General features: G+C 40.6%; 1 protein-coding gene across 1 annotated transcript; it reads right to left on the bottom strand.

The window, feature by feature from the left end:
• Positions 1-4,887: 4,887 nt before the first annotated feature.
• On the bottom strand, positions 4,888-21,474 carry LOC131623922 (uncharacterized). Its single transcript, XM_058894953.1, has 4 exons — positions 21,120-21,474; positions 20,610-21,086; positions 19,905-20,504; positions 4,888-5,069 (listed from the first exon to the last, which is right to left on the bottom strand). The coding sequence occupies exons 1-4, from the start codon at positions 21,472-21,474 to the stop codon at positions 4,888-4,890; spliced, it is 1,614 nt and encodes a 537-aa protein (XP_058750936.1).
• Positions 21,475-22,036: the final 562 nt, after the last annotated feature.

Raw genomic sequence — 22,036 nt, 5'->3', positions numbered from 1 at the left:
GAGTGGCGATGTTCAGCACGGTTGAGGACTGAGAACTTGTCAGTGTGTTTAACCTTTGCGTCTGATGCCGGTGTTTGACAAGTGTTAAAGTGATAAAGTTGCGGTAGACTTTATGTTAGACTTGTATAAGTGATTAACGGACATAGTCGATGTATGAAGTGTTGTGAATCGCGAACCCGAGTTGGAACTCGAGAATGCGTGTAGCTTGAGTTTTGAATATCATATTTGAACACCGTTTGAAGTGCCAGAAAGATAACGAGATAAAGTGTATAATAAGAATGATTGCTGCAGTCGTAATAGATTTGATATTGACATGATGATGTTGGGATGGGGTGCAGTTTGTCGTCGAAGTTATTTGAGGAGTTTAGGAGATAACATAAAAAATTGTCGATGCTTGACGTCGATGTTTACAATTCAAATAACGTCAGAGATTTGTATCTTGAGTTTCGAGTATCGCTTGGAAGTACCATTTGAGCCTACTAAGAGGTGAAGTTGTATTATACATTATGGAAATGTGTAAGCGTGTTAAATAAGAATGGTTATTACCGCAAATGTCTGAAGTGAAGTAAGCAAAACTTGTTGTTGATGATTAAGATGAGATAAAAATATGTTCGGTATTAAAGATGATTTGAGTACTGATGACTTTTAAGGAAGAGTGAAGTAGTAACAAAGAAAAAATCAGACTTAGGGATGATAGAAGTCGTATTTGGGATGCCAAAAGTGGCGGTGTGTATAAAAGAAGGACTGTATGGAATTTCTATCGCCAGTTTATCGTGAGGATGACTTCGGTTCAAAAAAAAAATTGTGTGATGCTAAGTGATTATGAATTAGACTTTTGTATTATGTTTGGACGTCGGTGTCTCATTGACAAGATCGATTGATAAGGTAAGATGTTGTAGGAATTGTAAAAACCTAAAGTGAATCATTGAATTACGTCGTGTTATTGGATTTAAGTGGAAATTCGGAAAGGACGTTATTTTGATGTAACAACGATTTATACTCCACTAAGGTTGTCGGATACTAATTGGCAAATTGGGGAACTGATCACCCTCAATCTATTGTTAATGGTAGACGAAACTCGTGTTGGACGTTATAGATTTGTCTTGTTGTCTTAATAGTGTAGAAAGAGTCTATATTTTATCGTGAAGATAGTCGCCCATTAGTTTGTGTAGCTTGGTAAGAGGGATGGTTGAGTTAGAATTAGATGAGATTAACAATCGGTGTGGTACGTTTTATGCAAGCGAGTGTCACAAAGTGAAAGATTGGAATTATCTAGTAAACAACGATGTGGGGATGAGTATTGAAGAAAGTTTGTATTGGATCGAGAATTTGTGAACCATATAAGTGGACAGAATTTTATCGAGAATGGTGACTTAAAAGAGAATTATCAGAGTTGAGCAGCGGAAGCCTTAGGCGACACTGTTGTTGTAAGGCTTGAGGGGGTAAGAAACTATATGCCAGAAGTCGGTAAAGATGAGTTATCTTGATATTTGGATTGATGGACTGTTGGAATAAGTGTGATGCGCCAAAATACTGCATTGAGTCGTTGATTATTGCAAAACTGGTAAGAACTGTAATGTGTTTATGTTCATGAGAATCATTGTTGTGACAAAGAGGTAGTGATCGATGTGTTACCAAGCGCGATTTGGAGATTGATATTTGGATACGAGGTTTGTGTTTGGATGGTGTTGAGCCAATTTTCGAGGACGAAAATATTCTAAGTGGGGGAGAGTTGTAACACCCCGAATTTAATTAAATTGGTTAATTAAATTATTGAAGGATTTAAATATTTGATTTAGTCGAATTTGGATTGTCGGTGTTATTTAAGGGCGTATTTGGAATTATATAAATTATTGAAGGATTTAAATATTTGATTTAGTGATAGAAGTAATCGACTTAGTTTCAAGTGCACCTGAAGCTCTATTGACACTTGATCTTTTTGCTGCTACTTTCTGAACTAGAGGAAAGACGCCAATTTTTCCTAAAAATATCTCTTTATCATCGTCATCAAATCTAGGCCTAGCAACTGCTACTAAAAACATCACCTTGCCAATAAATTTTTTATTTTTGCATGTGCGATATGGCTCATCCTCATTTTCAAGAAGGTAGTAGTTTACTGATTTTTTGGTCACGTAAAACCACTTTTCATCAATGTGGATGATATTATGCATAGACTTAAACTCTGGATCATGAGGAAGACTAGTTTCTTCAAGCATGGACAAGCAAAATCTAAGACGATCTTTCATATTACTATCTTTCATATGTGGCTTTAGTGCATTTGAATGCCGACGCAAAGTCCCATCTTTTACAAACTTTAATAATGCTGTTTTGCTAATGCCTAAGGAAAATGCGAGGCTCTGAAGAGTGCTACGTTTAGCTAACGAAATATCTCTCACTTTTTCAATATCTACCGTAACTCTTTTTCGACCACAATTTGATCTTTTATGAGATGCATCACCTGTTTGACATACTTGCTTCCAAATTCGATAAATAACATAGGTGGATATCGAGTATTTGGATGCCAACCATATAACAGTTCCGGGTTCCAGTTTTCCACCATAACTATTCTTTATCAATAATTGAGAAATTATTTTCCGCTGGTCATTGTTCAAAAATGATCTTTTTTTCTAAAAAGTTTGTGTCTCATGTTGGACCATCGTTGACACTGAATGTGAAAAAGTGAATATAATGAAAAAAACTTGTCTCATGTCTACTGCATGTTATTACTACAAAATAAAATTTGTTTATAGTATAAATAAACAAAAATAATGATATAACCAAACCAAAAATAATGATATAATAAAAAATGCTTACTAGCTGCAATAGTTTCAGCCTCTCCATCATCTTCATTTTGATTAAATTCAGTATCCTCTCCATCATTTTTATTTTGATTAAATTCACTCTCTGCAATTTTATAAAACAGACTTGAAAGTGGAAAAAAATTAATTAAGTTGTTCAAAGATTATCCAACATAAAAGTATTAGAGCATATTACCTTCTTCCATGACATGAACTTCATTTGAATAGAGAGCAGCAACATCAAATTCATTTTCACTATTGAACATATTACCTTCTTCCATGTGTTCTTCATTTGATGAACCACCATTTAGGTCCATAAAAGACAACTTAAGATTACTTGAAGAGGGATCATTTAGATTAATGGAAGGTGTTATGTTGCATTCTATCATTTCATGATCAACATATGGAGTGTTTAGATCAATATTGAGAGGCATTATTTGTGTTAAAACCAAAAGACAATGATACATACAGAGTAAACTTTAGTATTTATAGAGCTCAACTATGCAAATGTCATATTTCTTCATGGCAGGAATGTATTTTGGAGTATGAAAATTTTGGCTCTTTTTTTATTTTTTATAAGGCGGGACTGTTTTATATGAAGTGTGAAAGTTTTAGTAAATAAAGTGGGAGTCTCTTGGTTGCAGTGGGAGTACATGGTACTGGTGTGGTTTTAATGTAGAGTAGTGGGACGTTTAAGAGTTTAAAAGTGGGCATTTATTGGTTGCATTAGAGATGTACTGATAGAAGCAAAAACCCAATAATTAAATGGTTATAATAAAATTATTAATTTAATTCTAAATAAATTAAATAAGGGTAAAAATATGGAAAAAAATGCATATTTTTCACCACTTAAATGAGTATATAGCCACTTTCTTAAAGGGTGACCCTTTTTTTTTTTTGCTTACATATAAGACCGGAGGGAGTGTTTTACACAAAGGGTGTTTTGTAAAAGACCTTATGTTAAAGTATGGAGGTGGGGAAGTTTACACAATTAATGGTTAAGATCTTGATTGATGGTCTTTTTTTAGGCGTGTGATTTAATTAAGGGAATGGATCTTGGGTTTGAATACAATAATGTTAGAATGTGGTGGAAACATGGTGAAGGTAGTATAGAAACTGATCTAAAACCATTTAGGGATGATGGTGATGCATTTGAGTTAGCTGTCTTTGTGTAAAACTACAAATGTGAGGTTGAAATATACACTGGGCCTAAACCAACTATAAGGGATGCAACATTTATGGAAAATGCAAGAAAGAGGAACAAGGGGATAAAAGGTGAAGATGATGTTGATTCATGTACTCATGAGGATTATAATTATGAGTCTGTGAAGGATATCAAATTTGAAGATAGTGAAAAAGAAAGGATGAATGGATTCGATGGGTGTTTGGATTAGGCTTTTGTTGGTCAGCCCATAAACATACCAGTTGCACATGATGCAGGCTCCAATGAGGGAGTGAAACATAGTTTTATTACACCAGAGATGGATAAGGAACATGTAATTGAAGATGAGTACAAGACTGGTGAGCTTGATAGTGGTGTTAAAGATGACAGTGGTGATGATATGCTAAATATTGTTAGGTTCAATGAGAAAAATAGAATTACAAAGGATTTTAAGTTCAAGGCGGGAATGAAATTTTCATCATTAAAGTAGTTCAAGAGTTCTATTTTGGAACATAATGTATTGAATGAGAGGGATGTGAGATTTGAGAAAATTGATGCAGTGAGATGTAGGGTGGTTTGCAAGGAAAAATCACAATGTAATTATATTGTGTTGTGCAATAAAGTCTTAACATCAACAACATTTAGAATTCAGACATTGTATGCTAAATATAAGTGTGAAAGACTGTTTTCTAACAAGAGTGCCAAAGTTGATTGGGTTGCAAAAGTCATTGTTTATAGGATGAAGAATAATAATAAAACGAAGTTGAATGATATAATTGCAGATGTTAGGGTGAGGTATGCTACTGAAATCCCTGGTTGAAGAGCATTTAAGGCAATACATATTGACAAAAGGATAGTGGAGGCAGACTCTAGCAAACAATACAGTTTATTAGGGTCATATGGGCAAACTCCAGGTCTAGGTTACTATCAAGGTTTGAAAGGTCCGGATTTTCCACCTCTTAAAGTTGACTTAAGGCCTATCAAACAAAAGTATGTTGTAAACCGAGGCCCTTCAAAGATATGTGGTATCAGAACGTTCTTTGGGAGTGCATCAAAAGTCAAACCTTTCAAGGTCTTCAAACCTCCAGGAAAAGCAACTTGCAATGATCCTGTAAGTTTGATTATACATGCTAAAATGATTTACTTTTTTGTCATCTAAGTTTGATCATGACTATTAATTGACAATTTAGGTCAAGTGTATGGCTCCAAAGAAGAAAAAAGTCAGAGTTGTTGTGGTTCCTACTAGAAATAGTGACTCAAGGGGCCTGGAAAACACCCTAAAGATCCAGTTGTACTCACAGAAGAGGATACCTCAAAACAACCAATCAAAAGGGGTAAAAAAAGTAGGGACGGAATTCAAAAAGGCTTGACTAAATGAGGATGGAATTAGAAGGATTTGAATTTTATGTAGTATCTATGAGCAGCGACTTGTATTTTGCAAATTTTTAAGTTGTATCCATAAGTGTATTGTCGCACGCTCGCGAAAAATGAACAGAGTCGCCACCAATATATTTATCCCAAAGGGAAAGGAATACCGGATAACCTACAAAGGAAGGAACAGGGTCTTGCGACCAGAGAATCAAGGTACGGGAGTCGGTTACGCGAAGGGAAGGTATTAGCACCCCTCGCGCCCATCGTACTCGATGGTATCCACCTATGTTTGTTTCTATCTAATGGGTGTCTAACTATGTCTATGTCTAAAATGCGGAATGAATGCAAAATGTAGGGAAAATAAAGAATTGTACTCGCACGGGCCCTACCCCGCTGCCTACGTATCCTTTTCAGGAATCAGAGTTACCGTAGCTCGGCTAAAGATTTTCTGTTTGTTTTTGTATTTTTTAATCGGGCGGAGTCAACGTTCACGTTCTTGCATAAGGGGACAGACCTACGATGCGTACGAACGGAAATGACATTGCCCTTAGGTGCCAACGAGGCAAAAGAAAAAGAAATGATTGGTTTGTGTCTTTTAGGATAGATGAGTGATGAACAGTTCCCAATACCGGGCCACTCACCACTTTCTCTACTTTGCTTTAGTCTGAACCATTGTTAGATGCATTGAAGTGTTTTTGGTTGTGTGTTTTTTTAAGGGGATTTGTTTGCGAGTTGAATCACATAAAAATGTATAATGATCGAGAAGCAGATTAGGGAATGAATCCCACTCACTTCCATCCCATTATATAATGTTTGAGAAACAGATTAGGGAATGAATCCCACTCATTTCTCTCACATTAATTAATGTTTGAGAAACAGATTAGGGAATGAATCCCACTCGTTTCTCTCCCATTAGGTAATGACCGAGAAACAGATTAGGGAATAAATCCCACTCGTTTCTATGTCACTAAGTGATTGAGAAACAGATTAGGGAATGAATCCCACTCATTTCTCTATCACTTTCTTAATGTGATTCGCATCTTCCTTTTATTAATGTTTTAAATGTTGAAAAGAAAAAGAATGAAATAGGGAACTAATCCTAAATTCTAATCTAAGTCGTCTAATATAAGGGATTTAAAATGATAAACTATACAATTTATTAACAACAAAACCATGCATGGAATAGGTAAAGGAAAATCAATATGCGACAAATAAAATTGAGAATTATAGCAAACAAATGGTATTCACAAACACACCTATATCAATTAATTCTATAAAAAAGCAAGACTAAAATTAATACCTAAGTCTATTAGAGAATTATTCACAAGGAAATATTAGAACAAAGAATATCAAACATATTGTGAAAAAAAGACTTATTAAAGGGATTAAAACAACTAAGAAAAATTAACAAAATCAAGGCAATTATTTAGTCAACCTAAAAATCTAAGAGCAATTTTTTATGTATTTTTATTTGGATAAAATGGGATTATGAGTTAGTAAAAGCATAACAAAATTAAAATGAAAACTAAACTGCCAGGAGGGTGTTGGAGTAATTTCTGAATGAACTAAAAATCAGTTAAAGCAAAATAAGGCCTGAACATGGGGGGTGGGAAAAGCAAGGCGCTCAAGCCTATAGCCATTAAGCTGCTGGTACACTAGCACATGAGGGGTGCATTTCAGGGACAGGGCAAGGCCCAAGTGCGCTACGGCCCAATGTCCACAACTCAACTCCATCTTATTTCAATTATTCAGCATTTATTTACCATTGTTTTTATTATTCAGCATGGGTATTTATTATGTGATCTTTTATTTAACTGCAACGTGAATCATAGTGTATCAATTGGTCATGGTGGTTTAATGAGGAAAAGACAAAATATGAACCTAAACCATTCACAGCTTGACACCTCATGATTCAATGATTATAATAAGCCAAAAATGGAATCAAATGGAAAACCTAAACCAATGAGAACACGACACGTGCGCAGACGGAATACAAGCCATAAGATAGACTCAGACGCCGGAACCACTGTTCCGGTCGTCTCTTCCGGCTCGCGCCACCACCGGCGACCAACTAATGTGCTCGGAAATGCGTATTTCCGCCACCGTTTGACTCGCAATTCCATGCCGAATCCATATATGGACTTTGTTTCTACTGATACCTGCCTTATCATACTAACTGAAGCATATTTCATAATTCCAAACAAACTAAGATCTCACGAAAACGGAAGGTTCATACATCCAGGCAATCCTCATGACATAAACAACTCAATGGCGTCCTCGAAACTTTTAAACAATCATCATTTTACTTAAACCGAAATCAAAGCTCTAGCATCATGAGATCTAATGCAAACTGAAACAAGATCCGAAACTCACATATGCACACAATCCTACATATTATCACTGCGATACTGAGAGGGATTATGAGGCTTACCTGTTACAATTCTTGAGCCCAAAGACTACAAGGAAACTCTACTTCCTTCTTGCCGGAATCTTGGAGGTGTCGAGCAGTAGAAATGAGCAATGGATTCTGAGGACCGAACTCGGAATGATGCGAATCTGAAACTTGAATCTCGATTGCGAACCTCAAACTGATGATGACGTGACTTCGGATCAGAGATGGCTCAGAGAGATAGCAACGTGATGATGATGATGAAGGTGACGGAGCTTATGGTGGTTGTGAGAGTGATGATTTGAGGATGGTGAAGCTGAAGGTGATGGTTGAGGAGTTGGTTATGGTGGTGAGAGGTGGTTGTTATGGCCTGAAAAGTTTGTTACGGTGGCTGGGAAAGTTGGTTGGGGAGGTTAGGGGCGGTGGAGAGAATAGAAGAGAGTGATGAGAGTTGAGAGAGAAGAGTGTGAAGAATGCGGAAAAAATGAAAGTGAGTGTGTGCCCTGGTTTGTGAAGGGTTGGAGGTTTTTATAGAGTAGGATGCATGGAGCTTATGGTGAGGATCATATGTAGTGGATGCTTTCCCTTGCAAGCTCAGTGTATGCGCGTGTGATAGATTGGGCAAGTCCTTTTGTGAGCCTTTTTTAAATGCAGCATGTGCATGGCTTTATATAGTAATGATAATGGCTTCTATGTAGCAGCCATGACATCATGTCCATGCCCCACTTTGTGTGATTATATCTCCCTCCATAGAACACCATCCGTTTCAAACTCAAATGCAATATGAAGAGGGCATATGATTGATGAGTTTTGATGTTTGAGACTTATTGAGACGAGGTTTGTAAGTGGAGTGAAAAAGCTTGCAAACATAATGACTCAAAATATATGAATGCCTGGGCGTGTAGCTTGAGTCTTGACCTATACCTTTGTCCCAACAAACACTTGCAAGAGTGCCACTTTAGAACTCCATATATTACTCGTCATATATTCAATCAACGTACTCCATGGTTCATTAGAAAGAGGATGTGGCAAAGAACGGTTTGATATCAATTTGGACCTCCATGGCAACTCATAGGCCTCCACAATTGGCTTCAAAGTCAGCCCACCATGTGTTTGATTAAATGCATGCGTGTGACTCAGGATTCTGGCTTGCGCCCCTGGCAGTGTGTAACATGGCAAGGGCTAGACTTTGGACATTCATAAATGATTCAATATTCACTCAATTGACTCAAATCTTGTTTCATTACATAGAGGACATGGCAAAGAATGGAAGCATACTAAGTTTACTTCCATGGCATTTTTGTAGAGCTCTAAACTTAGCTTGAGATTTGGCATACCACGTGCTTGATGAAATGCCAGGTCGTGACTTGGCCTATGACCTGGATTGTGACTTGGTTCAAATGAGTTTTCAGGAACTTCTCACCTTAATATCTCCTGATACAAGCTTTGAATGAAAAAACTTCCAACTACAAAGTTGTTCTTCTCCATGAGAGGAACAACTTTGATGTTGGAATTTTTCCCAAACAATACCATTTGACACGTGTAAATCAGTGCTGAAGTGGACTGCTCATCATGACTCAAAGGATCAAAAATTTTTCTAAGTGTTGAAAAGTTTCCCTTTTTGTCTTTTTTCCATTTTTGGAAACTTTCTATCAAACTCCTGATTTTATCCATTCTTCAACTTTTCTTGATCGATTTTCCACCAAAAGTCAACATTTGAACAATCCTTCCGATTTTGACCCAAAAGTCAACTATCCTGATTTTTCCGACTATTAATGAAATTCCCGATTAAATCTCTTCCACTCACATCCAGTCAAACAAGCACATCCACACAGTCAGTATGAGAAGTTTTCCACACATAGAAGCCACTTCTGATTAAATGTTGACCAGAAAGTCAACTGGTTGACTTTGGTCAAAGAAACCCTGATTTAAAGAACCAGATGGTTTGCAAGCTTGTACCCTCTAATCAATGCCTTGATTTGAAGCAGAGAGACACCCCAATCCAGGAGGACTTCAATGAACATAGAGCCACGTAATTCTCTGATCAAACTTCTTTGCAACAGAGCTTTATCTTGCTAGCCCTTGAATAGTACTCATGGTATGCATGCATGGGTATGGATTATGACCTAAGTGATGTATGCACATGAATGCAAAGCCTAAGCCAGTTAGCAGTAAAGGGGTAGGACAAATTTGGGGTATGACAGCTGCCCCTATTTAATCGACTTAAACCCGAAGGTGAGATTGGCGCCAGCCTTTCGAACATTCGAGGTGGAAGAAGATTAAATATCGAGACCTGAAATTTGTCCTGAAGAGAAGATGGTGTAAGTGATATCCTTACTTTTGTTTTTGTTTTGATATCTGCTGGGGAAAGAGAATTTTTGTTTTTTCTGATGGAGATATTTACAGCAAGCAACTGGATGGTGGTAACTTGTAACGTAGCCATGGTGCCAATACAAGGTTCTCAAAGGGATTGGTATTTACATGGAAATGATTGGGAGAGAAGTAGGTTTGACAGAAAGATAAGGCGACATAGACAATTGTTTTGAGGGAGATACAGACGAGCATCAAAAGGAGGTACCGACGAGTATCGAAAGAATGACACAGACGAGCATCAGACGGAGATACAGACGAGTATCGAAAGAATGACCCATACGAGCATCAAAAGGGATACAAACGAGCATCGAAGGAATGACACATACGAGCATCAAAGGAGATACAAACGAGCATCGAAGGAATGACACATACGAGCATCAAAGGAGATACAAACGAGCATCGAAGGAATGACACATACGAGCATCAAAGGAGATACAAACGAGCATCGAAGGAATGACACATACGAGCATCAAAGGAGATACAAACGAGCATCGAAGGAATGACACATACGAGCATCAAAGGAGATACAAACGAGCATCGAAGGAATGACACATACGAGCATCAAAGGAGATACAAACGAGCATCGAAGGAATGACACATACGAGCATCAAAGGAGATACAAACGAGCATCGAAGGAATGACACATACGAGCATCAAAGGAGATACAAACGAGCATCGAAGGAATGACACATACGAGCATCAAAGGAGATACAAACGAGCATCGAAGGAATGACACATACGAGCATCAAAGGAGATACAAACGAGCATCGAAGGAATGACACATACGAGCATCAGGGAGATACAAACGAGCATCGAAGGAATGACACATACGAGTGCTCGAGGAGTTTGGTAGATTGACTTACTGGGGGTTGGGATACCAGGTATCGGCACCATGGGTGGAGGAGATTTGCGATGTAGTAGCAGATATCAATTGGAATTTGTAAGGGCATTTTATTTGGGGATGTATCATTGTCCTGATAGAGGGGTGATTTGTATTATCTGGCTTATGCTTTGTATGCATGTTTGACTTTTTCTAGGGCGTAATGTTCCATTTTGATGGATATGCTACGCTTTTGAGGATGCAAATGCTATATGCAATGGATTCTATATGCAAAGAGTGCCAAATAAAGGCGTTAGTGAGGGAACCGGAGAGTGGGATCATTGGGGTCCGTTGCCTTGTGATCTTGAACCATCATCGTGAATTGATATTGGAACCCTACAGTACCAAAGATTATTGGTAACTGCGTTGAGGGTTGGAACATAGCCCTGCTGGGGATGAAATGATTTTGCTCGACTTTCCTTACATCCTAAGCTGCTTGGGGAATCACGAGTTTTAAGAGACCACTCTTCGTCTGCCATGTGAAATAGGGATATGGACCTTTTCATGTGCTCCATGCTTACCAATACTGATGAATTATATTCTGGGACTTTCATGCGGGATGATGATGACCTTTGTGACATACTATGAACCAAGATGACGGCTAGAACCTGCAACCTGCACAGAAGACAACGTTTGGACGCAAATATTGCCCCTCAGAGCACTTTCATGTCTATGTAACATCATGTTTCGTTTGATTTTGTGATTATTATTCCCCATGCTTTCAATGTGATGTTTAATAACGAATTAAATCACACCTCGCATGCGTAGAAAAAATGAAAAGAAAGAAATAAAGCTTTTGCATCGAAAGATCATTTTATTGATGGAATGCCTGTGAATAGGCTTCTGTACAAGGAAGCAACTCCTAAATGAGGTAGTTGCGAAAAAGAAAATACAAACGCAACGAGCGAAATGGCAAAGAGAAATGCTCGGATTTCCACTAAAACTGATATTGCTACAGTTCCCATATCCTCGATCCTCTCAATGCTTTGCTTCAGAAGGGTAGTGGTTGGATTGATCTGTCCGTTCTGCCAAGGGCGTATAGTGGTCTTTGTGAAGGGTATTCAGACTGCAGCCTCTCGCTTTTGATCCCTAACTTTTGCCTGGATCGCCCTTTCGGGTTTTCAATCCAGCGGGATACCCCTTTTTTGCCTAAGTCGCCCTTTCGGGTTTTCAACTTAGCGGGTTATTCTTTTTTTGTTTTATCCCTAATTTTTGCCCAAACCCTTTTGGTTTGCCGGGATGCCCTTATTTTTGCCTAAGTACGTCGACCTAGCGGGTCTTTTATGCGTAGTATTTTTTGACTGAGTCTGAATTGACTGGAAGCGGAACGTCTTCCCCATCCATCTTTGTCAGGATTAAAGCACCACCTGAAAATGATTTCTTCACAATGTATGGTCCCTCATAGTTGGGAGTCCATTTGCCCCTTGGATCGGTGTGAATTGGCAAGATCCTCCTCACAACTAGGTCACCTGTGTGGAATTCTCGAGGCCGAATCTTCTTGTCATACGCTTTCTTGATCCTCTTTTGGTACAACTGGCCATGGCAGATAGCAGATAAGCGTTTCTCCTCAATTAGATTGAGATGATCAAGCCTCGTTTGAACCCATTCTGTTTCATCGAGTTTGGCGTCCATCAAGACTCTCAACGAAGGAATTTCCACTTCGACAGGTAGTACGGCCTCCATGCCGTAGACAAGAGAGAAGGGAGTTGCCCCAGTTGAAGTACGAACAGAAGTTCTATAGCCATGCAAAGCAAATGGCAACATCTCATGCCAATCTCTATACGTTCTAACCATCTTCTGGACAATCTTCTTTATATTCTTGTTAGCAGCTTCGACGGCGCCATTCATCTTTGGCCGATAGGGTGATGAATTGTGATGTTCAATCTTGAACTCTTCACACAACTCTGCCATCATTCTGTTATTAAGATTGGACCCATTATCAGTGATGATCTTGTTTGGAATCCCATATCGGCATATGATCTCCTTCTTGATGAAGCGAGTAACGACTTGCTTGGTTACATTCTTGTAAGAAGCAGCTTCAACCCATTTGGTGAAGTAGTCGATAGCAACAAGAATAAATCTGTGTCCATTTGAAGCTTGCGGCTCTATCCGTCCAATCATATCTATGCCCCACATAGCAAAGGGCCAAGGTGATGTCAGGACATTCAGAGGAGTCGGGGGAACATGAATTCTGTCAGCATACACTTGACATTTGTGACATTTCTTCACGTACACATAACAATCACTTTCAATCGTCATCCAGTAATATCCTGCTCGCAAGATCTTTTTGGCCATAGAATGTCCACTGGAATGAGTTCCGAAAGATCCTTCATGAATTTCCCGCATGATCAGTTCTGCTTCGTGTCTATTCACGCATCTGAGCAAAACTGAATCATAGTTTCTTTTGTACAGGACGTCTCCTGACAAGAAGAACTTGGATGCTAACCTTCGAAGCGTTCGCTTATCACCAATCGTAGCATCTTCGGGATACTCTTGCTTCTCAACATACCTCTTGATGTCGTAATACCATGGCTTTTCATCATACACATCTTCAGTAGTGAGACAATGAGCAGGGAATACATGGGCAGGTTCCTTGTAACGGAGGATCGTTATGTCTGGTACTTCTTTAGGGGAGCTAACTCTGAACATAGCCGCCAAAGTAGCCAAAGCATCTGCCAATTGATTTTCCTCTCGGGGGATGTGATTGAAAGTGATTTCCTCGAAAGCGGGCAACAACTCCAAGATATAGTCCCTATAAGGAACTAAATTGGGGTGTCGTGTTTCCCAATCACCTCTTACTTGATGTATAACCAGGGCAGAATCCCCATAAACCTCAAGGATCTTGATCCTCATATCAATGGCCGCTTCGAGACCCATTATGCAAGCTTCGTATTCTGCGACATTGTTTGTGCAATCAAAGCATATTCTAGCTGTGAAAGGGATGTGAGTTTGACGAGGGGAAGTCAAAACTGCCCCAATACCATGGCCCATAGCATTTGATGCACCGTCGAACGTGAGAGTCCATCGCTCTCCTGGTTCGGGTCCCTCATTATCATCCAGCTTCATGATATCTTCATCAGGAAAGTCAAACTTCATTGACTGATACTCTTCTAATGGCTGATGAGCAAGATGATCCGCAAGGACACTTCCTTTGATGGCCTTCTGTGTTACATACTGGATATCATATTCTGATAAAAGCATTTGCCACCGGGCTAGCCTTCCTGTAAGGGCCGGTTTTTCAAAGATGTACTTTATCGGGTCCATTTTGGAGATCAATAGAGTGGTGTGGGTCAGCATATACTGTCTCAGTCGGCGAGCAGCCCATACCAAAGCACAGCAAGTTTTCTCGAGTAGTGAGTAGCGGGATTCACAATCGGTAAACTTTTTGCTCAGGTAATAAATGGCGCACTCTTTTCGACCGGACTCGTCATGTTGGCCCAGCACACACCCCATAGATCCTTCAAGCACAGTTAAGTACATAAGAAGCGGCCTCCCAGGAACCGGAGGCATGAGAATAGGTGGCTCTTGGAGATACTGCTTGATCTTTTCGAAGGCTTCCTGACAATGCTCATCCCAACGGATATCTTGATTTTTGCGCAGCAGTTTGAAGATGGGTTCACAGGTGTCAGTGAGATGAGAAATGAACCTGGCTATGTAATTCAATCTCCCAAGGAACCCTCGGACCTCTTTTTCATTCTTTGGTGCTGGCATATTCTGTATTGCTCTTACTTTGTCAGGGTCGACCTCAATCCCTCGTTGACTCACAATGAATCCAAGTAACTTTCCAGATCGCACCCCGAAAGTGCACTTATTTGGATTAAGCCTCAACTTGAATTTTTGCAAACGAGCAAACAATTTCTCAAGGTATACCAAATGTTCCTCCTCAGTTTGGGATTTTGCAATCATATCATCGACGTACACCTCAATCTCCTTATGGATCATATCATGGAAAAGGGTCACCATAGCTCGTTGATATGTTGCACCAGCATTCTTAAGACCAAAAGGCATCACCTTATAACAGTACGTACCCCACGGAGTGGTAAAAGTAGTCTTGGTCATATCTTCAGGAGCCATTTTTATTTGATTATAGCCAGAAAAACCGTCCATAAAAGAGAACACCGAATACTGAGCAGTGTTGTCGACTAGCACATCAATATGAGGCAGAGGGAAATCGTCCTTCGGACTTGCCCTATTCAAATCTCGGTAGTCAACACACATACGTACCTTTCCGTCCTTCTTAGGAACAGGTACTATGTTTGCAATCCAAGGAGGATACTCACATACAGATAAGAAACCAGCTTTCAACTGTTTTTCAACTTCTTCCTTGATTTTCAAAGCCATATCAGGTCGAGTTCTTCGTGGTTTTTGTTTTACAGGCGGACATTCTGGTTTGAGAGGTAGCCTGTGCATAACTATATCCGTGTCTAAACCAGGCATGTCTTCATATGACCAGGCGAAGATATCAACATACTCTCGGAGCAACTCAATCAACCTTCTCTTTACATCACTTTCCAAAGCGGCACCTATCTTGACTTCTCTCTTTGCTTCTTCTGTACCGAGGTTGATGATTTCTATGGCTTCTTGATGTGGCTGAATCGATTTCTCTTCTTGTCTCAAAAGTCTTGCCAATTCCTCAGGGACTTCACAATCTTCCCCACTATCCTCATCGGCTTGGTCAATTGGATTCTCAAGGATATTAAGACGTGGAACTGTAACATCATCATTTTCGATGGAATTCGAGCCGGATCTGCACGATGGATGATTTATGCCTTAGAATGCAACACATAAAAAGAAAAAAGGAAAGCTTTGCCATTTTTGAAAAAGTTTTTAAAGTAAAAAACAAAAATGAAAGAAATGGAACAGTAATTGCATGCGAAGATATGATTTTTATTCAATATTAAACAAACTGAAACAACATGGGGGCCCTTCTTTATACAAGTGGTCAAAATGCTTAGGGCGAAGCATATGACTTATCGAAACAAGAAAATTACATCTCCACGAAAGTGACTCTAGGGATGTCCAAGATAGTCCAATTGTTGAGTTCCTGTCCAGGCGCAGCATGGCAAATGAATTTGGAGAGATCTTCTTCATCATCATCGTCCACGGCGAGAACCTGACTTCCAGAATTAGTGCTTGCACTGACGAACACTTGAGAAATGGGGGGAATCACCTTCTTTCCAGGAATTATGCTGAGCTGAGTAGAGGAAGATGGCTGATACCCAAGGCCATACTTGTCTCGCTTCTCATGAACATCAATCAGCTTGCCCCAAGCACTATGGGGAGTACCAGCTTCTAAGAAGGCCTTAGCATCATTTAAAGACGAGAGGGGTGCTCCGAGTTCTTTCTTATTCTCAACCACGGGGAGTTTATCAACCGACACGATCTCTAATGCCTGAAAAGGTGTCTCTTGTATTTCTCCCTCCACTTCAACATAACGGTATGACGCCAGATTATTGACAATCAAATCCTCTTCACCAGTGATCACAACAATCTTGTCATTCACAACAAATTTCAAACACTGATGGAGGGTAGATGTCACAGCCCCAGCAGCATGGATCCAAGGACGACCCAAGAGGCAAGTGTATGAAGGACTTATATCCATGACATAGAAGGCAATATAGAACATGTGAGGGCCAATCAAAACAGGCAGATCAATTTCCCCTTCTACGGACCTCCTAGAGCCATCAAACGCTCTGACACTCATAGTGCATGGTCTCATCATAATCCCATCCATACTCAGCTTAAACAAAGTGGTCTTGGGCATCACATTAAGAGAAGAACCGGTATCAATCAGAACTCGAGACAACACAGCATCCAAACACTTGACGGAGATATGCAACGCTTTGTTGTGTGCTCTACCCTCAGGCGGAAGCTCATCATCAGAAAAACCCAAACAATTACCAGCAGCAATGTTGGTCACAACCCCTTCAAACTGAGGCACGGTAATGTCTTGAGTAACGTGAGCGGAAGCCAGAACTTTCATCAGAGCATCACGATGAGCTTCAGAATGCACCAAGAGAGACAAGATGGAGATCTTGGCTTGGGTCTGATCAAGTTGGTCAATCACTTTGTAATCACTTTTCTTAATGATTTTCAATAGTTGCTCGGCATCTTGTGCATTACGTGTCACAGGAGGATCAACAGCAACTTGCTTTCCTTTTGCTTGTGTACTAGCCTCTTTATTGGTCTCTTTAGGAAGCGGAGGAGGGGCAGCAAAGATCCGACCACTACGGGTAATGCCACTAGTGCCAGTAATATTAGTGATGCTCGAATTACCCACCGGAGGACAATCATATTTCTTCCCTCGAATATACACGGCATTATAACTCCAAGGAACAGCCTTAGAATCGTTCACAGGAGAGGGAACAATAGACGAGGTTGAAGGAGTCGAAGGAACATTTGGAACCTGAATAACCAATGGAATCCTCGGAGCTTGAATGACCAAGGGAGTACTCGGAGCACGAATGATCAAAGGAGTACTCTGATTCTTTGACACCTCAGCAGGATGGTAAGGTATCTCTAGAGTAGCCACTTCTTCGACAGGAACGACCCTTTCCACTCTAAGAACACCTTCATCCATTAGTTTCTGAATTTCTTCTTTCAACCTAGTGCATTCCTCAGGGTTAGAAGAACATTGCAAACAGTAATCATGTAGTTCACACAAGACCTTTTGTTGCATAAGATATTCTCTGATAACTGCTAGCGGCATCCTTACCTCATTAACATCACTCACTAGGATCTGATCATCACATAACTCAATAGCATGGGTCGCACCGGCATGAGGAGGCATAGGATTATTCTGCACATTAGGACCAGTAGGAGTGAACGAGATGAGCTTGTCATCGAGAAGATCCTGGACTTTCCACTTGAATGCCCTGCATTTCTCAATTGTGTGGCCGGGAGCCCCAGAATGAAATTCACAATGAGCATTCGCATCATACCCAGGAGGGAGAGGGTCAGGTGGAGGACCCATCTCGCGGAGTTGCACTAATTGACCAGCAAGTAATTGGGGAAGAAGCTGAGCATACGGCATTGGAACCGGATCTATACGCCTGTCAGGGTATCTTTGCCTCTGTGGACCTCTTTGACCTTGAGGCCTAGGATTCTGTTGACGATTCTGAGAAACAGCAGCTTGTTGTTGTGGTACGAAAGGCTGTTGGGGTGCCATCCATGGTTGTGGAAGAGCAGCAGCATATGCTTGAGGGACATACGGACCTGGAACAGCATAAGGCATCGGATAATAAGGAGGTGGAACAGCAGAATATGCAGGAGCTCGACCTTGGTCAACAGAGGCAGTGCTAGTCTCACCTTCCTTCTTCTTCACAAACCCAGAATACGGCTTCTTACCATTACCACTTGAGTTGCTAGGATTAGTAACACCTTGAATGGTACCAGCTTTGACACAGTTCTCAACCCTCTCACCAATGATGACCACATCCGAAAAGGAAGGAGAAGTATTACTAACCATGTGCTGAAGATACGGCCCTTTTAGAGTCCCCATAAACAGATCAATCAACTCGCGGTCCAAAAGAGGAGGTTGGACACGGGACGCAAGTTCACGCCACCTCTGGGCGTATTCTTTAAAAGACTCTTCAGATTTCTGTGACATATTTTGCAGCTGGGCACGGCTAGGAGCCATAGCAGTATTGTAGTGGTATTGTTTTAAGAAGGCATCAACAAGTTCTCCCCAAGTACTAACATTAGACCTCTCGAGTTTCATATACCACTCCAACGGGGCTCCAGTGAGACTATCCTGGAAGAAATGCATAAGCAGAGGTTCGTTCTCAGCGTGAGCGGCCATCTTACGGCAGTAGGAACGAATGTGAGTCTCTGGGCAGGTGACTCCCTTGTACTTATCAAAATCTGGCACCTTGAACTTCGGGGGAATAACAATCCCAGGTACCAAGCACATAGCAGCAGTGTTAAAGCTCGAAGTTTTAGCAACCTCAACAGCCTTAAGGCGTTCTTCAAGAGCTTGGTACATCTTAGCGGTCTCAGTCAACTCAGCAGTAAGATCGTGTTCAAGATCAATAACCTCATGGTGGTCGTCCACTACCTTCAGTGTCTCATTAATAGGAGTCTCTTTAGTTTTCACCCCTCCGTCAGCAGAATTGGTAGGAGTATCTTTGACCAAACTAGCGACACTCTTTCTGAGTTCATCCTGTCCTTGAACAACGGCATGGAGAGTCTCCATAAGTTGGGCCATTCTTTCCCCCATAACATCCATATCCCTACGGAGGGCAGCTTGGTTCTGCTCAAATTGATCCATGAGTCTCTCGTTGCTCCGGGTACGGTAAGGATGTAAGAAAGTCAGCTTCGTCGTCGGAAAAGAAATCTGTTGCTGAAAGGGACCCCAATTAGTTTCTTGTACAATAACCTGAAAAATGCAATGTGATAATGTGAATGTATGAGTGCATGTGTGCGTATGACGTGATGTGCCATTTTCAGAGTATCCAAGATTTAATATTGATCCAGAATAGCTAACAATGTGACAAAAGATAAGTGTCAAGAGAAACTAGTCCTTTTTATTCATAACAGAAATTTAAGCTTGGGCAAGCCATACATCAACAGGATAGTTCAACAAGGGAAATAAAAGACCCCATCCAACAAGTCTGGTGGTGGTCGAAACATACAGACTCAAACATCAATCCATCTGAATATAAAACAGAGGTCCTCCTTGTCTGAAGTGCTCGTCGCTCCACTTCTTAGTTTCATCAAACAGTTTCTTGGTTGCTTCTCGATCTCTTCCTTTAAGAAGGCTTTGAATCACCTCATCTTTGCGAAACAAATGCCCATCTAGCTTCTTGCAGCACTCCCTGAGTTCGTCACATCCTTTGCATTCTGGGAGATAATCTTTCTCAGATGTGTCCTCCATCATTCGATCTCTGAGCTTGGCATTTTCTTCTGTTAGTCGGGCGGTGCGGAGGTGACTTCCTTTCAGCTGAGTCTCAACCGCCATCCTTTGGGTGGTCTCTTCTTCCAGTTTCTTTTTCAGACTCCTCACTTCAGCTCTGGCCTCCCTTTCTATCTTGAGTTTATAAGCCTTCAAGTCTTCTCTGTACTCTCGTTTGAGTCTCTCTTCTGCCTCTTTTACGGCCCTTTTTATGATCTCCTGGTGATCTTCAACAACAACAGTAGTATCCCTTTCACCTTTTTCCGTTCTAGCCCTCTTTTGAACTCTCAAAGATCCTTCTTTCAGCACCTTGGCTTCACGTGTCAACTCAACCCCTATTTGGTCCACAAGATGATGTTTTGGTCGCGCACCTGACTTCTTTTCGTGCAATTGGGTGCTTTCCATATTTACTGGGATGCAATTCTCAGCAGGCATAATAGCAATTGGAACCTTAGGTGGTTGCTTGTACAATGGATTAACCTTCGGGAAAGGCAACAGACGATCTTTAACTCTATCCTCAACCCAATCCGTGTAGGCTTGTTTGGCAACGGCATTCTTTTCACCTAGAGAAGTCTGATCATCTGTATGGATGCTATTCCAGGCACTCCTCACCTTTTCTAGACCCTTTGGATCGGTTCCTTTCTCAAAGCAAACGGATTCGAATATCTCTTTGTCCAAAGGCTTGTTTTCAAGTGCAAAACCCAACTGACGCAGCGCTAGCTTAGGATTGTAATTGATAACACCTTTCGTTCCTATGAGGGGAACATTGTCAAAAGTACCACAACTAGTTATAACTTCCTCAACGTCCATTCCGGTAGGACACCAGACAATGTCGTTTCCAGTGAGCCCCATGATCCTTTGAGGCCATTTTTGTGAGTTTTTTGTTGTAACAAACGGCCCGCTTTTCGGTAAATGCGAAGTGAACCACTCATATAGCAACGGTAAACAACTCCCAACTGATCCTTTCTTCCCATACCTGGAGTGGATGGTATAATAAGTATCTGCTAAAAGAGTGGGCACAGGATTTTGATCCATGAAGAGACAAACAGCAGTTAGATCGACGAAATTTGGAATATTCGGGAACAACACCAAACCATAGATCATAACGGCTAGGAGAGCGTTGAATTCTTTCCATTTCTTCTCAACAGCAAGGGTGTCGGCCTTCTTTATCAGAAATTTCACATGGAATCCGTGAGTTCCACCATTAGGCTTCCAGTTATCTGTAACATCTTTCATGCTCAAATAAAGAGCACCAGCAATTCGGTCCATTTTTGGGTTCTCAGGTACACAAACAAAAGGGATCCTATGTTGAACCTTAATCTTGAGGATGTCAGCATATTCTTCAAGGGTTGGTGCCAGTTGGTAATCAAGAAAGGTGAAACATCGTAATTCGGGATCGTAGAACTGAAGAAGTGTGTAGAGAGCCCATCCATCAACCCGAGAAGTTAACATGTGTAAGATATGGCCATATGTCTTCCTGAACTCATCCAAGTTATGCCCAGTAACTAAAGTGCTCAGCTGAATCAGATGTGTCATATCCTCACGAAAGAAACTGCAGGTGAATGTACGTTTGGTAGCCTCTTTTGTAGCGGTCACGTTGCTAGCCATCCTGAATGAAGAGTAATAACCTCAGATACCCTGAAAAATGGCATGCATATGAGAAATAATACTATTTTTCTTTTTTCTTTTTTTTTTTTATTACATCTTTTTCTTTTCTTTTCTCTTTTTTTTTTTTTTGGAAGGTAAATATGCCATGATGTAAATGATGCAATGGAAGTTTCCCCACATAGGAGAAGTGTATGTTGCCTCTGGATAAGATCGGACGTTGCAGGATCAAAGGTCCGGCATAGGCACAATGAAACCATGAGAACACAAGTCATCAGCAGAACAGAACGGTCACCAACGGTACCTGTCATGTATATCCCTCCCCACTCACGGGTGTAGTCTAGGTCAAGGTAGGTCAAAAAGCCAACAGAGGATTGAAAGTAGGCGTAATCATACGATATTGCCTCTTTCAACCAAGCTCTGCCCGTGGATACATGATCGGATCAATCAGACATACGTCTTCTGTCCGTCATGGCCACTCTATTCCTAGTTCCTAAGGTATCACTCATGGCCTGGGTATTGGGCCTTTTACCTCATAGAACAATCCCACCCAACCTGCAAAACA

This window comes from Vicia villosa, linkage group LG1, assembly GCF_029867415.1.
Source record: "Vicia villosa cultivar HV-30 ecotype Madison, WI linkage group LG1, Vvil1.0, whole genome shotgun sequence".
Classification (NCBI taxonomy): Eukaryota; Viridiplantae; Streptophyta; class Magnoliopsida; order Fabales; family Fabaceae; genus Vicia; species Vicia villosa.
Note: the sequence above shows the minus strand (reverse complement) of the source record. Positions and strands in the feature narration are given on the sequence as shown.

Bases quoted from the DNA above. Each gene is read 5' to 3' on its own strand.
- LOC131623922 (XM_058894953.1), bottom strand. From the start codon at position 21,474: ATGGCTAGCAACGTGACCGCTACAAAAGAGGCTACCAAACGTACATTC. The intron at 21,087-21,119 runs GTGCTCTTTATT...AAGATGTTACAG, and splicing joins AAAAATGGACCGAATTGCTG to ATAACTGGAAGCCTAATGGT. The intron at 20,505-20,609 runs GTGTTATCAATT...GCTTTGAGAAAG, and splicing joins TCCCCTCATAGGAACGAAAG to GAACCGATCCAAAGGGTCTA.